The 15,627-nt window shown below is 40.1% G+C and overlaps 1 protein-coding gene across 2 annotated transcripts in view; it reads left to right on the top strand.

The window, feature by feature from the left end:
* clec16a (C-type lectin domain containing 16A) overlaps positions 1 to 15,627 on the top strand; it is a 34,278-nt gene that overhangs the window by 4,679 nt on the left and 13,972 nt on the right. The window contains exons 6-14 of one of the 2 annotated variants that reach the window (XM_086060396.1): positions 2,166 to 2,289; positions 2,554 to 2,728; positions 2,824 to 2,874; positions 4,329 to 4,445; positions 9,539 to 9,824; positions 11,298 to 11,409; positions 11,489 to 11,589; positions 12,062 to 12,181; positions 12,269 to 12,378. In XM_086060396.1, coding sequence (XP_085916522.1) covers positions 2,166 to 2,289; positions 2,554 to 2,728; positions 2,824 to 2,874; positions 4,329 to 4,445; positions 9,539 to 9,824; positions 11,298 to 11,409; positions 11,489 to 11,589; positions 12,062 to 12,181; positions 12,269 to 12,378 — 1,196 coding nt within the window. Of the gene's footprint in view, positions 1 to 2,165; positions 2,290 to 2,553; positions 2,729 to 2,823; positions 2,875 to 4,328; positions 4,446 to 9,538; positions 9,891 to 11,297; positions 11,410 to 11,488; positions 11,590 to 12,061; positions 12,182 to 12,268; positions 12,379 to 15,627 lie in introns of both variants that reach the window. The other variant, XM_086060380.1, reaches the window with a different exon arrangement.

Below are 15,627 nucleotides of genomic sequence, written 5' to 3'. Positions count from 1 at the left end.
ATGAAAAGTGATGTGAACAAATCCATTTCGATCTGAAGAGTACAGTACTGCAGCAATGATGCTGCGGGTGTATAATAGGAACATGTTGCTGTTGACAAGGTTTAGCTTGTTTCTACATTTCTTTGCTTTGCATAACATTCCATTGCATCGACGTATGTACAGCCAGTGCAAAAATATTTGCAACGGCTGATTTTAAATCTGTCTTGTCCTGCATGTGACCTTGGTGGTCACTTACTGTACTATTCTACCTCCATTTATAGACCACACTGCCAACCGTGAGGAATTAAAGCCTTTTCAAAAACTGTATGAAAAAGCAAAGTACACGTTATGGCTGGGCTATTCAAGAGCTACACGTTGAGCAAAGACATGCTTAGAAGGATGTTGTTTTTTTCCCTATGGGCAAACTTTTTCCTTAAACATATTACTTTTTGATTCTTCTGGTTGATCACTTTGGATAAGTACTGCAACAACACATGTTCTAGAATAGGATTTGGTTCTGCATTCTTCTTTCACAATGTAACCTGTTTTTAGTATCTCAAACTTATTTCTATGTAAAACAATGAAAATCCTTTTCCAATGTTGATATTTTTAGCAGTTTTTATGTAAAACAACAAATGTTGTGGTTTCTCCCATCCTCTACCCCATCACAGCCACCCCAATACTTACATTAACACTGAGTTTGTTTGTTTCTCCCCGCCTCCCTCCTCAACAACCACACCTCCTCCTCCGACTCTCCTTGTCCCTTATCCTCACCCCTCCCCTCTGCGTGCCCCATCTGCCTAACTCCAGTCTCATGTAAGTTGGTTCCATTCATTCAGTCTTATTCTTGGGCTGGGTATTACTGAATCTACTTTTTGACATGATACTTATACAGGCAGCATGCTGACAATCACAGCTCCCTCAAAAAAGCTGAGAGTCCATGTTATGGACGTTTTCAATGAGACTCAATTGGGTGGTCTACATTTGCGAAAATAGCTCAAAATAATATGACTGGAACTCACACGTCAGTTTTATTGATACCCAGCCCAGTCTTATCTGTTTGAGTGTATTTGTTATAAATATGGGACTGTATTTGCAATCCCTATGGTTGATCATTATTTATCACCCACGTATATTCACACAGAAATTTGCATGCCTTTTTGTTGTTGTTTTTTGTGGGGATAATGAGTGACTTGATTTCTGAGCTTTACACACTTATTTTGGTGATTGATTTGATACATTTGATCACTGCTGTTAGCTTTATTTTTTTCCAGGATAAAAAAAAAGAGTCTAGTTTGTACTCAGGCTAATTTAACATTTCCCTATGCTTTGGCTGTGTTTAGTCTGCAAAGTTTTAAATAGGTGATGATTGCCTTCACTTTCACTCCCTTTTAATAAAACATTTCTGCATATCTAAAAACATTTTTTTAACATTATTTGTGGCAATTACTCCTGCAGGAAAGTTGAGTTGGTCTCCCCTTTGCAGTAAAAACTCCTTCCCGCACAATTTTGGAATGTGCTTCTGTATTTTATTTTATTTTATTTTATTTGTTACTTCAAGGGTCACTGTCACTGATGCTGAGCAAGAGTACCTAGCACATATTATTTGTCATTTCTAGTCCCAATGTTTGATAGGGCTGAGATCAGGCTTCTCAAGTTCTTCCACACCAAACTCATCCAGGCTACTGATTCATTGATTGATTAAATGAATACAAGTTGTGTCCCAAGACCTTTGTCCATAATAATTTATTGTTTATCCAAATCAGCATTCGAATACTAGTTAAGTTACTATAGATTTTTTACTTTTATAATTTGAGTGAGAGTATATACAGTATATATATTTTTTCCCCCATTTGGTCTCCAAACAAAATCTGTACAGCCCTTGACTGAGTGTGACTTAATCAGACTGCAGAGTTCATATACCATAGATTTGGATTAATCTAGGTCAAAGTTGTTTATTTCTTTAAAATATATGCAGTAATATAATTATTATTTTCTTTGACTTTACCTTTTTTTGCACATTATATTTCAATGTCACTGTCAATTTTGTTTTCCTGTTTGCAGTTACAATGTATGTCTTTACGTGCATGTGCGTGTGTGTGCGCGTGGTTGTAAATTTTAAAGTGTGTGCATTGTATTACAAGCTTGTGGTAACAAAAAGTCTCCCTAACTCTTATATTCTTTAGTGGACAACCAACACATGCTGCACTACATCAGAGATAAGACAGCGGTGCCATACTTCAGCAACTTGGTCTGGTTTATCGGCAGCCATGTCATTGAACTGGACAAATGTGTGCAGACAGATGAAGAGTAAGTGCCTGTTGCCTCCTTATTTCCTATTGATAAGGTCTGTGTTGTTGCTTATGGCCTGCTTATGGCCTGTAGAGGTCAGGCTTGTCCTTTGTAAGCACTCAGAAACACTTACAAAAGTATAAAAGGCAGTCCAACTGTTCATGCTGCTTTAACAATTTTTTTATATGAACAATGACAATCAAAAAGACATTTGAAAGATATGTGATTTTAGAGTATCTGTCTTTTAAGTCAGTACACCAAAATATCTCTGTTGTGTTTCAGGCACAAAAACCGAGGCAAGTTAAGCGACCTGGTAGCCGAGCACCTTGACCACCTCCACTACCTGAACGACATCCTCATCATAAACTGTGAATTCCTTAATGATGTCTTGACCGACCACCTCCTCAACCGCTTGTTCTTACCTCTTTATGTGTTCTCATTGGTTAGCCAAGAATTGGTAAGATGGATCAGATTTTTGGGGACAAATAGGAAGAAATCACTCTCTATGACTTCTTGTGACCTTGACTTGGATGTATGATGTTGTTTTTTTAGCATGAAGAGCGAAAGATCAACTCTCAGGTGTCCCTCTACTTGCTGTCACAAGTAGGCAACACATGCACAACACTGAACTAAAAATGCATGGTTGAAGATCTTTGGCTGTACAGTATTCCACTGTACAGTACATATCAGATTTGTCTTGTATTCAAAATTCCAACCTTTTCATAAAAACTGCTGCTCTGTATTGATACTGTACACATACAGTGCTTTGCAAAAGTATGTTTTCGCAAGGCACTGTATATACAGTACGTATTATGTATGTGTGTGTGTGTGTATGTGTATATAACTATTTCAAACTATTTTTAATCAGATTAATCAAATCTTAGAATTTTGATTAATCATGATTAATCACTTAATTACAAAGGCTGTTTATCAGCCAAATTTGAAGAGCACCTGTTATGTGTTATTTCCTTCTAAATTTAGTGTTATGAGGGCGTCTAAAACATATTTCGATCCACTGCACAATCTCATCCTCCTCTTTTTCTCGTCAGTTAATTACTTGCATGAAAAAAATGACCCCAGTATTTTGACATGAACAAATATTCTGAATGTCATACGCAAACATTTATTAAATGCATTACTTTAATGCATGTAGTTATGTTTATTGCTCAACAGCCTGTGCTATCTTTAACTGAATTGGTCTTACTGTTCTGATACTTTTGGGGAATATAGAATTTGTGTCATGTGAGGTGAAGATTTTAGACCCTAACGCAGACCAGACACATATGTTGCAAAACAGTCTTTATATACAAGAATAAAGTTACAACAGACAGCAGGGCTAGATTCAGATGGCGTTGAAGAAACTTGAACTTCAACTTGAGAACACACTTGAACTTGAAACTTGACCATGAAAACACTTGACGGAGAAACATTGGCTAAGAAGCTTGAGTGGGTTGGATGCAGAACTCAAAAGTATGGACTGCTTACGTGGAAGAAAGCTTGCATGGAAGAGTTGAGATAAGAAACCTCAACATCCTGAGGGAAACCTCGGCTAAGAAACCTCGACGTACTGACAAAAGTGTCACTCAGAAATTCTATCTAAGTGACTAACTACGCAAACTAATCATGACTAAGAGCATAACAACATTCTCATCCTAAGGGACATTTGCATAAGACTTGACAAACTATGAGTGACTTAACACATCATCTCACATAAAGGGCATCGTAACTGCATAAGCATAACACAATGACTCCATGACCTGCATAAGCGTAACTGCATAAACGTTCTCTGCATCTGCCTTAAAAGAGCTGTCTTTTAGCGCACTCTCTTGCAGTTTTCACCTGATCTTCCCCAGATCTTGTTTTTTTGCCTTACACCTTTTGAAGAACTCCAGGCTGCTCTGCAGTCCCGTGTATTGTACTTGCCCTTTGTTAAAGTTACAACGTACTTACAGTATACAGTACAAACATCCAGACAGTAATGGGGGGTGGTGAATTAAGTACATTTACACCTAATTGTACAATGTATTTATGAGTTGTTTCCGCCCTGTATTTCCCAGGTTTTCCTGATCATCCACTATCAACCCCTTGTAAACGCCCTGGCTGACGTCATTTTCAATGGAGATCTCTCTGTCTTTATCCCACAGACAGGTGTTCACTACACAAAAAGGAACACTGTAAGTAATGTGCCTTTTTGCATGATACACAATCCAATGTGGAAAATACACAAACAGCTAGGTCAGAACAGATACAGTAGTAAGGCCACCACCATGGCCATCAACTAGGGATGCACCGAAATAAACCCATTGGGCCAAAACCGAAAATGAGAAATGCTTGGCCGAAAACCAAAACGTAGATTAAAAAATGATGTAAATTTTTTTTACTATCGTTATTATAAAATATTTATTTAGAACTGGCATTTTAAGAAAGCACAATATAAATTGAAATGCGTCCACACCACAAACATGTTATGAATGAATGGTACATTAAACACCAAACGCAGGGTGAGCATTTTCTGGCAGTGCGACGCTATAGTCAATGTACAGTAGTAGTTCGCACGAGCGGGCACAGATGCGTGCGATGCGGATGACGCGTTTGTAGGCTATTTGGAGCGGGACACATACGGTGCGTCACACTTAAAATCACACATTCACATATTCACCAATGTTTAAAAATAAATAAATACATTTCTTCGCACTGACCAATCGACTTCGGGAACGCACTGCAAAGTCACACACGGCGTCCTTTACAGGTCTGTAGTCACCCGGAGAGAGTACTAGTAAGTGTTTACTTGTTTAACACTGTTGATAGCAATAGTGTTAACATTAGCTAAAGTATTTAGCATGGCCACCAGAATGCAAGTGAAAAAGCGGAAGTGCTCGAGAGGCTCTAATCAAAGAAAAAAAGGAAGGTGATGCGGGAGAAAGAGTGGCTCACCTGTAGTGCAGTACTCGGCAGCGCTCTCTTTTTTCGACCCGCTGAAATGCTGGACAATAGTTTACCAAGCGACGCCCCACTCCTTCTCCGGTGTGAATGAAGCTGGTATTCACACGGTAAAACGCCAGCAAGCAGCAAGACGGACACTCACCCCCGCGTTTGGTGTTTAATTCAAACAAACGCTTGCTTTGACTGACATGAAAGATGTACCCCAATATACATACATATAGTTTTTTTCTCCATCCCCGATTAATAAACCATTATCAATGCAACAATATGCAAATGAGATATCTTTGTTTGCTTGTTTGTTTGTTTTTTTGGGGGGAAGACTCGGTTCATCTTCTCTCTGGTGAAGCTTTTAATTGTTGCCTTTATATGCAGTATCTTACAAAAGTGAGTATCTGTTATATTTTTGTAAAGAGATTGTCTTTTTCTGGGTCAACACTAAAAAGTGATTGACTCATTCACTCCCAGCCATTTTCACTGAAGCAACCCCCTTCCCTCCCATCTCTTTTGCAAGGCCCACAGAACATTGCGTTCTATTGCTATAAAAACATGGAACCTACCAAAAGAAAAACTAGAGGCTCTTCTTTCATTAGGAAAAAAAAGAATACAGTATGTGTATCTGTTTCTGTTTTGCAGAAATTAGTATTAGAATATAGCTAAGTTTCATCATTATTCACAAACCTGTTGAAAACAATGGGGGAAAGAGCTTGTTGCAACATGGCCCTGCTGCCATCTGCTGGCCCCTTTTTGTAATAACTATCACTGCTTTAAGAGGCCTCTTGAGGTCAGAGGCTGCATCAAAGCCTTCTGTATGCTGTAGCACAGTGGTGCCCAAGTCCGGTCCTCAAGAGCCCCTATCCAGCCTGTTTTCCATGTCTCCCTCCTTCAACGCAGCTGAATCTAATGATCAGCTCATCAGCAAGCTTTGCTGAAGCCTGATAACGATCCTGATCATGAATCAAGTGTGTTGGTGGAGAGTAACATGGAAAACATGCTGGATAGGGGCTCTCAAGGACCAAACTTGGGCACCCCTGCTCTAGCATTAAAAAAATAATAATAATAATTAAACGTATAAATGCGTTTTGGGGACTATGGCAATATTTAAAATAGAACGTGTTTATACGTTTTTGGGAGCAAATGAGTTAAGATCGTCATCTACTATCATGGGCACCCACGTTCAAGACCATCTCCAGACACATGGCTGCGGTGTCCTTGAGCAAGACACGATACCCAAAACTGCTCCCCAGGCGCTTAAGATGCCTCTTGCTCTAGTGTCATGTGACTCTTGAGTGTTATAAGGTCTTTGCCTCTCGGGTGCGCCTGGGTAGGCTCGTTAAATTTGGTGTTATCACTCTCACACTTTCTTGCCTGTCACTTAAATATGGCACCTCATGGCAAATAATCGAGGCTATAAGAAGATTGCCAACACCCTGAAACTGAGCTGCAGCAGTGAGTCCAAAACCATTAAGGCAGTTTAATAAGACGGCTTTCACTCAGAATAGGTCTCACCATGGTCGACTAAAGACGGAACGTTTGGGGAACTTTCCAATTTACCTTGGTAAAATTCAGTTTGCGCGTTTTTCATCAACCACAATTTCCATGGTAATTAAATTCCGAGTACTATCTCAGCAGCTATCTCAACTTTGAGGGGGCGGGCTGCACTGACCAAGGCTGATTGGTTGGTCACATTTGGGAGTGTGTCGTTTTTACATCGACTGGGCTCATCAAACTCATACTTCAGCAACTTCATTTGAATAAATGACCAAGAACTCTTAAGACGCTGTGGAAGCACAATTACAAATTCCCTGCTGAACTTTTACAACCAAGAACTCCCTTTACCCAGAACTCAAAAGGTCCTGGGCTTGTTGGTGGAAAAGCAGCTATTGAGTGCACATGCTCAGTATCACATCAAGAGGATGTTTTTGTTTTATATATGTTTTACACTGGCGGGTACAGTGAGATGAGAAAAGACATCAATGTCTTCACTGGTTAGTTGGTGTCCACATTGACGACTTAAAATCTAAAGTTGTTCAGCTACTACACGCACTGGATGTTAACAGTTCATTGAGGGAACCTTGAATGCAGACGTACTGTGGCATACTGAAGTGGAGCATGATCCCCTCTATTCGGCAGCTGGGCTGAATTCCAACAGGATGATGACCCTAAATACCTTCAAGATGACCACTGCCTTGCTTAAAGTAGCCGAGGGTTATGACGGTGGACTGGCCAAGTGTGTCTTCAGACTTAAATCTTGTTAAAACATCTGCTGGCATCCTCAAACAAAAGTTGGAGGACAAGTTATCTTTAATATCCACTAGCTCTGTGATGTTCTCATGCACAAGTGGAAGAGGATTCCAGTAGCAACCTGTGAAGCTCTGGCGAACTCCATGCCCATAAGTGTTAGTGCTGGAAAATAATGGCCAGTTGCTACAACTTTGGGCCCAATTTGCCCACTTTCATTACTCACTTTTGCTGTCAGTGGTTCAGACTTTATTGACTTATGTGTGTTGAGTTATTTTGAGCAGACAGTAAATTTGTAATTGACAATATAATTGTAATTAATTATTATAATTGACTGCTTGACATGGTAGAAAAGTAATTTCTTCAGTGTTGTCCTATGAAAAGATAGGAGGGGGGATTACAAAAAAAAATGTCAGGGGTATATTCACTTTTATGAGATACTGTAAGTTCTTTCTTTTCCTTTCTCTCTACCACCCACTTACTTTCCCTTTTAATTTCTCCATTTTCAAATTTACAACCCCCGCCCCTATTTTCTTTTTCTGTTTTTGTAGTTGGGTGGGTGTGAGCAAAGTAGTGAGCGTTTCTGAGAACATTTGTGGTTGTTCTCTGCGCTAGTTTTGTGTTTTTCAGAAGCAGCCTACCTTTTCAGTGAATGCGGGCTGAGGTGTGACCTCTTATAAACAATGATGTTGGTTGATACTACCACATCATCTGCACCCAAACATGCCTGCCTATTTTTTCTATATAAGTAGCCACTTTGTTTGAGTGTGTGTGTTTTTTTTTTTTTTATAGCTGCAGTTTCAAAATGACATCAATGTTAAATCGATTTTCACATTTTTTTTAAATATATATACCACTTTTTGGGCAGGGAAAAAAGTTTTTTGCTGGGTTAGCTGTTCAGTTCATCTTTTGGTGCTTTTGTGTTATTTTATGTTACAGAAGTCCTTTTTTATCAAACAGACATTTTTTAGTTGTGGACCTGAAAGTGATTTGAGTGTGTGTCTGTGTGGCTTTAATGTACCATGACCTCCATTAATTTCTCAGCAGCGTCTCGAGCTCGTGAGCGGTTTACCAGAACAGAGTCATCTAACGGGTGTAGCGCACAAAAGAGTCTGTGGTTCATGTGCTGCTGCAGCCACGACAGTACAATTCCACATGTTTCACTTTTGAACTGTTCACTTGCTGCTGGAAGGATCAAGTATAAATTGTTTTCGTCTATAGTAGAGACACACTTAATATTTGTTTTGTCATAATTCTATCACATGCTTACTCTGAAAGTCCTAAAATGAGTCTTAAATCTTTTCATAATTAACCTGTCTTGAGTTAGCTATACATAGAGAAAGACAATGAAATGATGGCAGAGAGCGTCAAAACAGGGTTAACAAAATATTTTCAATGTGCACAAATCTGGTACAACACAATCCATTCCGTGTTGCTGTTTGACCTTTTATTAAGTAAAAAAATAAAATAAATCCCATTTGACATTCCATTGTATACTTCGGTCCTATAGCCAGATCGATACAACGTAAATAACCAAATAAGATGCATCCCCTAAATAATACATGCAGACCCCCACCCCACCCCCCACACCCCCACCCCCTTACCTGGCGTGTGTCACTTTTCTCAAATGTTTTTTTTTCCTCAATTACTCAGTTTTACTGTAAGACACTTTTTTTTTTAAATTTCCCTTGCAGGTTTCTTATCTTACACACCAGCTGTTTCCTCTGCGAGTGCGCATCTGTGGTTGCGTCTTGTATGTGTATATGTGTCCCTGCTTCAGTGATGTTACATGAAATCATAAACTGACTGGGATCAACCTTTCACATCACTACCAATTTCTAGTAAGAAGAGTGCGTGTCTGTGAGTAAGTGTGGCATGTGGTCTCATATCGGTGTCATCTTAGTAACTGACTACCGGCAAAGGTCATTATTGTATATTCACTTTCCGGAAAGAGTTATTTCTCTTGGGTTAGAGAGCACTTCCTAAATCTTACAACTTACATTTACTTTACACAGTACACACAATTACACATACTTGTACTAGATTTATGGCATTAATTTATTAATACCCATGTATGGCTTTTCAGGCTGGTTCCGGAGGTGTTCGTCGCTTTACTAAGCCACCAGAATCTTTGGAGCGCTCGCTGGAGCTCTCCCGCCACCGAGGCCGCAAGAGAACCCAAAAGAGGCCAAACTACAAGAACCTAGGCGAGGAGGACGATGACGGGGGTTCCGGGGGAGGAGGAGGAGGAGGAGGAGGAGGAGGCGGAGGAGGCGGAGGAGGAAGCAGCAGCAGCCGGGAAGGGGCAGATGAGGGCTGGGACGATAGCGGCCGAGGAGGCGAGGGAGGCCGAGAGAGGGAGAAGGGAAAAGGTACAGAGGTTGTAGGAGCAGGTGGGAGTTCTAAGGGGAGCAGAGCGAGTGGGGAAACGGCGGAAGGTGAGTGTGAGACCTGTTGGACACAGCAGTGCAGGATTGTTTGCATTTGTTTATCCCCCATTAGTCTAAAGTATGCCATGATGCAACCCCTCTTTCTAAAAACAACCTCTGCAGCAGTCCTCGTCTCCAAACAGAAAAGAGAAACAAGCTCCAATATTTTCTGCAGCTGCTTAAACACATTTTGTTCACCGGTCTTTTAATTTAGTAAATAGTGAGCAGCACTGCAAGTCTGTAAAAGGACAAAACACTTCAGACAATAGAGACCAAGAAATACATGGCATTAATAAATTCTCTTTGCCTAGTTTTGAGATGAAGCCTTCCTGCCTCCCCTCTTTGGCACATTTTAATTTCCCCATGGTGACCACTGATCACACATCAACTCCCTATCATTAGAAGTCAACAGTCCCATTTCCACAATGACATATCATCCATCCTGTGCTCCTCACCTGTCCACCTGTCTCTTACTCGAGCTCTGTGTGCATGTGTGTGTTTTCAGTCAAATGCCTATACAGTGGAACCTCTAAAGTTGAAGCACAATCCACTGCGGGATACTGGATTTTTTTTCTCCATAGGCTAATAATCAGTTCCGCGGTCAAGAACGTCTTCCAGACTGTTCTCAATCCGCTTTACGCAAAAGTTCACGTACAGTACGTGACCCGACACATAAAACAGTTTTGAGGGCTTTCTGTAAAAAAGAAAAAAAAAGGAAAATACATGTATATCATTTTATACAAATATGATATATATACACATGAGCAGAGCCTAAACAGCTATTGTCATCTCTGGTGTCTCTGTGGTGACACCTCATGTTAAAAAAGACACTGTAGACAATCGACATTTAATTAAGATAGTTCACTCGGGTGCTATGTCACAGTCCCCTACTCCATTCTCCCAACTGTAATATAGCGGGGGTTTGCTGTGTCACCTAAAAATAATAAAAACCACAATCCCAATTTAGAGTATATCACTCTTGTCATGTTCTTTAAGCTGAAGTGTGCTGCAAAAAAAAAAGAGAAGAGGTTTCACTGTCCATCTAAGTCTGAGTCCTTCTTCACTTCGACTGATGAGTTCTAGGTTTCTGAAGCGCATGTTCTTTTTTGCATAATATGTCATACTGTTAAGACAGCAGCAATAGCAGCTTGGACTGCAGGCAAAAGGGTTTCAAAATGATGTGTCATTTTTGCAAAAAAATTATAATCAAATAGTCATTCAAATCCATATGGAGGTCCAGATTATATATATATATTTTTAAAGAAAAATAATTTTTGCAAATGTTAAGGTAAATGCAGCGATCATCAGTGAAGTGAAGAGGAAAACACCCTCTGACTTTTGTCCTTTTGATTTAATGTGTAGTTTAAAACGTCATCACACATTGGATCAGCGAAGTGTGTGTATTTATGCTTATAGAAATAGAGATGGTGGTGATGGATACTTGTAAGGTCTCAGAGTTGACCGAGCAGAACATCACGGATGAAGAGAAGACTGCAGCAGCAACGCGCATGCACACACAGAGAAGCAGGTACACCTTCACATATGCATAAGCAAGATGCCATCCGCAAATGCAGAGATTTGCAATTTAATCCTGCCTCATTTCACAGGCCTTTCTTAGAAATGGTGTACAGTGCCCTAGACTGCAGCAATGATGACTACCATGCCCTGTTTGTCCTCTGCCTGCTCTATGCTGTTTCACACAGCAAAGGTTTTATTCATTTACCATTTATTCCCATGCATTTTTTTTTATAGATAGTCGCTCTTAGCTAAATACCTAATCCCTGTTACACATTCTCAGTGAAGCAGCAGAAAACAAAATAACTTTAAGGCATCAAATATACCATGGAATGCCGTAAAGACAGCCATCATCAAGTGGTCAAAAAAATTGCACAAGTGACCAAGAACTGGACGGCCTTCCTTTTTAATCCACTTATGTGACCTTATGTAACCCCAACTCTGCATTATGCTTTATATCATGTAATCCTTCCCAAAATGTAAAAAAATTGAAGCATAGTAGTATCCAAAATGAAGAATTAAGATTGTAAAGGGATGTAAGGGTCAAGGTAACTCCCAATTGATTTATTGATAAACTGATTAGTTAATTGAGAGTTGTGTCTGATATATTTCCTTACCTAATACTGTCTTATCTTACTTACCCTCTCCACCTTATCTGTCTGTAGGTATAAACCGTGACCTTCTGGAGCGACTGCAGTTGCCGGTTCCTGACCAGGAAAGAAGCTCCTACAGTTTGGTACTTGCAGAGAGGTTGATCAGAGTAATGAGCCAGGCAGCACAGCCAGGTAATATGCACATTGCTGTTCTTGTGTATGTGACAGGCATCCTTAACATGGGCTCATGATTCATTGATGTGTTTCTTCTGTGTTTAGATGGTAGAGTTCGTTTGGCTACTCTGGAGCTCAGCTGTCTTTTATTAAAACAGTCTGTTTTGTCTGGAAGTCCGTGTTTAATCAAAGATGTTCATCTGGCCTGCTTGGAGGTATGGCCACGCAATGTTCCTATCGAGGCATGACATACTTTAAATGCACGTAATAGTCACAATCCGAATATATTTAAAACTATTGATGATTCTGTTCTTAACCCCCCTCAGCCTGTTTGCACACGCTTTCGCGAAATTTGCAATTAATTCTTACAGTTTTTCATTGATAAGGGTGCTATAACTAGGGCTCTCATTTCAAACACCACATTTGACCCCTTTGGCCCTCGTTTGACATTGTTCAATTACTTTCAATGCTGTTTCCTTGAGGTTTATATGGTTCGCCAGATTAAGTCATCCGGCTCCGAATCTCTTCCTTCTCATTTCTTTGAGACGGTTCTCGTAAGTACTGGTAAATCAGTTTTGGCTATTATCTGGCGTAGTCTCCCAACATTTTTAAAATGCTGTGGTGCACCACTTGCTCAAGAATCTTGGTGCTGATCAAGGTGTGCTGGGGAATTGTAAACCTATTTCCAATCTGCCTTTTATTGCAAAAAGTGAAAAAGTGGTCTTCTTTCCTGGATGAACATAACGTCATGGAGGAATTCGAGTTAGGTTTTAAGATGCTGCATTAGACAGAGTCAGCCCTGTTACGAGTTTTTAAAGACATCGTCCTGGCTAATGACACTGGAATGGAGTCTGTGTCTTGTTTTGTTGGATCTCACTGCAGCGTTCAATATAGTGAACCACGGTGTAATGTTGGCTCGTTTGCAGCACCAGGTGAGCATATTTAGTGGTAGCGCTCTAGAGTGGTTTAGATCCTATTTGGCAGACACACCTTTTTGTGTTAGCCTTGGTTGCTCTGATTCCCGCTCTGCCCCACTTGTCGTATGGTGTTCACACATGGGTTACATTTTGGGGCCCCAGATGTTTTTATTGTATTTGCTGCCTCTGTGTTCCAACTTAAGAAAGCATGGTGTTTGCTTTCAGTGCTCTGCGGATGACAGTCAGGTCTATGTCCCGCTGAGCAAAAAGGACACTTTCTCATAAGGGCCTCTTTTGTCCTGTGTGGAGGAAATAAAGGCCTGGATGGCAACCCTGTTGACTTAACTTGTGTCTCGAAAATTGCAAACTGGCAAATTGGTGCCGTTGTTAAATTCGTCTTTTAAAAAAAACCTTAGGCAGGGATGATTAGCATTATTACCGTAAGAGCGCCATGCAGAGCAAAACAAACCAAGTGAGCCCAAATACAGTATGAGAGACTGAACGAAAGCGAGACAGTTTGCGCCCTCATTTTGGAAAAGAAATGGGGAAGTGCATAAGATGCTGCATCTACAGATCCTTTTCAAAAAATGTGAATATCATGGAAAAGTTCATTTATTTCCATAAATCCATTCAAAAAGTCAAACTTCCATAGATTATAGATTCAGGGCCCTCATTTGAAGAGATTTCAAATATTAATTTGTTCATTTTTACATAATTTGGGCTTCCAGCTCTTAAAATCCACAAAAATAGGATTTCAAAAAATTTGAATACTGTTAAGAAATCCGCCCACATTTTGCAGGACATGAATTTTTTAAAACTGAGTGTCATCTACTAAACTCAAAGCATCTACACATGATTCCCCAGGTGTCATTAAATGTATTCAGTTTGGTTCAAATGTCTCTGTTCGGTTCAATATAGGGAAGACTGCAGTCAACTTCTGACAACTGGCCAGAAGAACATAATTGATAGGGTGTCAATAGGCTGGGTAAGCCACAAACATTCATAGCCAAGGAGGCTGGTCGTTCACAGACTGCTGTGACCAAGCACATCAAAGCATAAAGTCTCATGGAAAGGCAAAACGTGACAGAAGAAGAGGTACCACCAAAAGAGATGACCGTGGGCTTCAGCGGATTATCAAACAGAGCAGATTCAAGAATTTGTCCAGTGATACAGAAAGAATGATATGAGGCAGGAGTCACAGCACAACAGTCTGATTCCTCGGGTCAAGCCACTTCTGACCCTGAGCCATCGTATGAAGCGTCTCAACTAAACCAAGGATAAGAAGGACTGGACTGTTCGCGAGTGGTCCAAGGCCTCCTTTCCGATGAAAGTAAAGTGTGCCTTTCATTCGGGAATCAAGGTCCAAGGGTTTGGAGGAAGACGGGTGCGGAACAGAACTCAAGCTGCTTGAGGTCCAGCGTGAATTATCCACAGTCGATCATGATTTGTGGTGCAATGTCCAGTGCAGTTGTTGGTAAACTTTGCTTCCTTAAATCCAAGGTCACAGCAACAGTACCAGAATATTTTAGCGGAATTCATGATTCCCCCTGTTGAGGATCTGTATGAAGATGCAGGTTTCATCTTCCAGCGGGACCTAGCTTATACCGCCAGAAGCACCAAAACCTGATTTGATGCCCATGCCATCACAGTGCTTGATTAGCCACCCAATTTGCAGGACCCCATTGAGAATTTATGGGGAATTATCATGAGGAAAATGAGGGACACCAGACCCAAAAACATAGATAAAGAAGAGCTGATTGCAACCATCAAGGAGATCAGGGCTTTCATAACCCAGCAATGCCACAGTCTGATTGCCTCAATGCCACGGCGCATTGAGGCTGTTATTAAGGCAAAAGGATTTCCAACCAAGTATTAAAGATTGACATATCATTTTGAAATTGGATTGATTTTAAGTGATCTTAATTTCTTTCTTTTTTCTGAGAAGTAAATGGTGATTTCTTAACAGTATTCTATTTTTTTTTTTAATCCTGTTTTCATAGGTTTTATGAGCTGGAAGCCCAAATAATGTAAAAATAAACAAATGGATACTTGAAATCACTTAAATTGTAGGCCCTGAATCTATAAACCAGAAAAGTTTTACTTTTTGAATGGAATTATGGAAATAAATGAACTTTTCCGTGATATTCTAATTTTTTTTAAAGGATCTGTACGTTAAAGGCTATCAACCTGTTCGATTCTGACACTGAGGAAGAGGGCAATGGCATGAGAATTACCGGTAATTACTGACTTTTCTGCTATAGCTGGTTATTTTTGTTACAGTAATGTATATTTGTACAGCCTTGTTATACTACCGTGTTACAGGCAAGCACTTTTAAAAACGGATTTCATTTAGCCATTTGACGTTATTGCCTCTTCAAGTGCTGTAAATTTTGTTTTGTTGCTATACTGTACTACTGTGACTGCAGGACGTGCACTGTATTATTTGTTCACCTCAGAAATGCTGTTCAGATGTTAATAAAAGGGGCGCTTTGTGTTCCCAAACAGTCATATACTGTATGTCCCAACAATCCCCTCTGTGGTAGTGGG

The sequence above is a fragment of the Leptonotus elevatus genome, chromosome 1, assembly GCF_054856555.1.
Source record: "Leptonotus elevatus isolate MCC_2025b chromosome 1, RoL_Lele_1.0, whole genome shotgun sequence".
NCBI lineage: Eukaryota > Metazoa > Chordata > Actinopteri > Syngnathiformes > Syngnathidae > Leptonotus > Leptonotus elevatus.
Note: the sequence above shows the minus strand (reverse complement) of the source record. Positions and strands in the feature narration are given on the sequence as shown.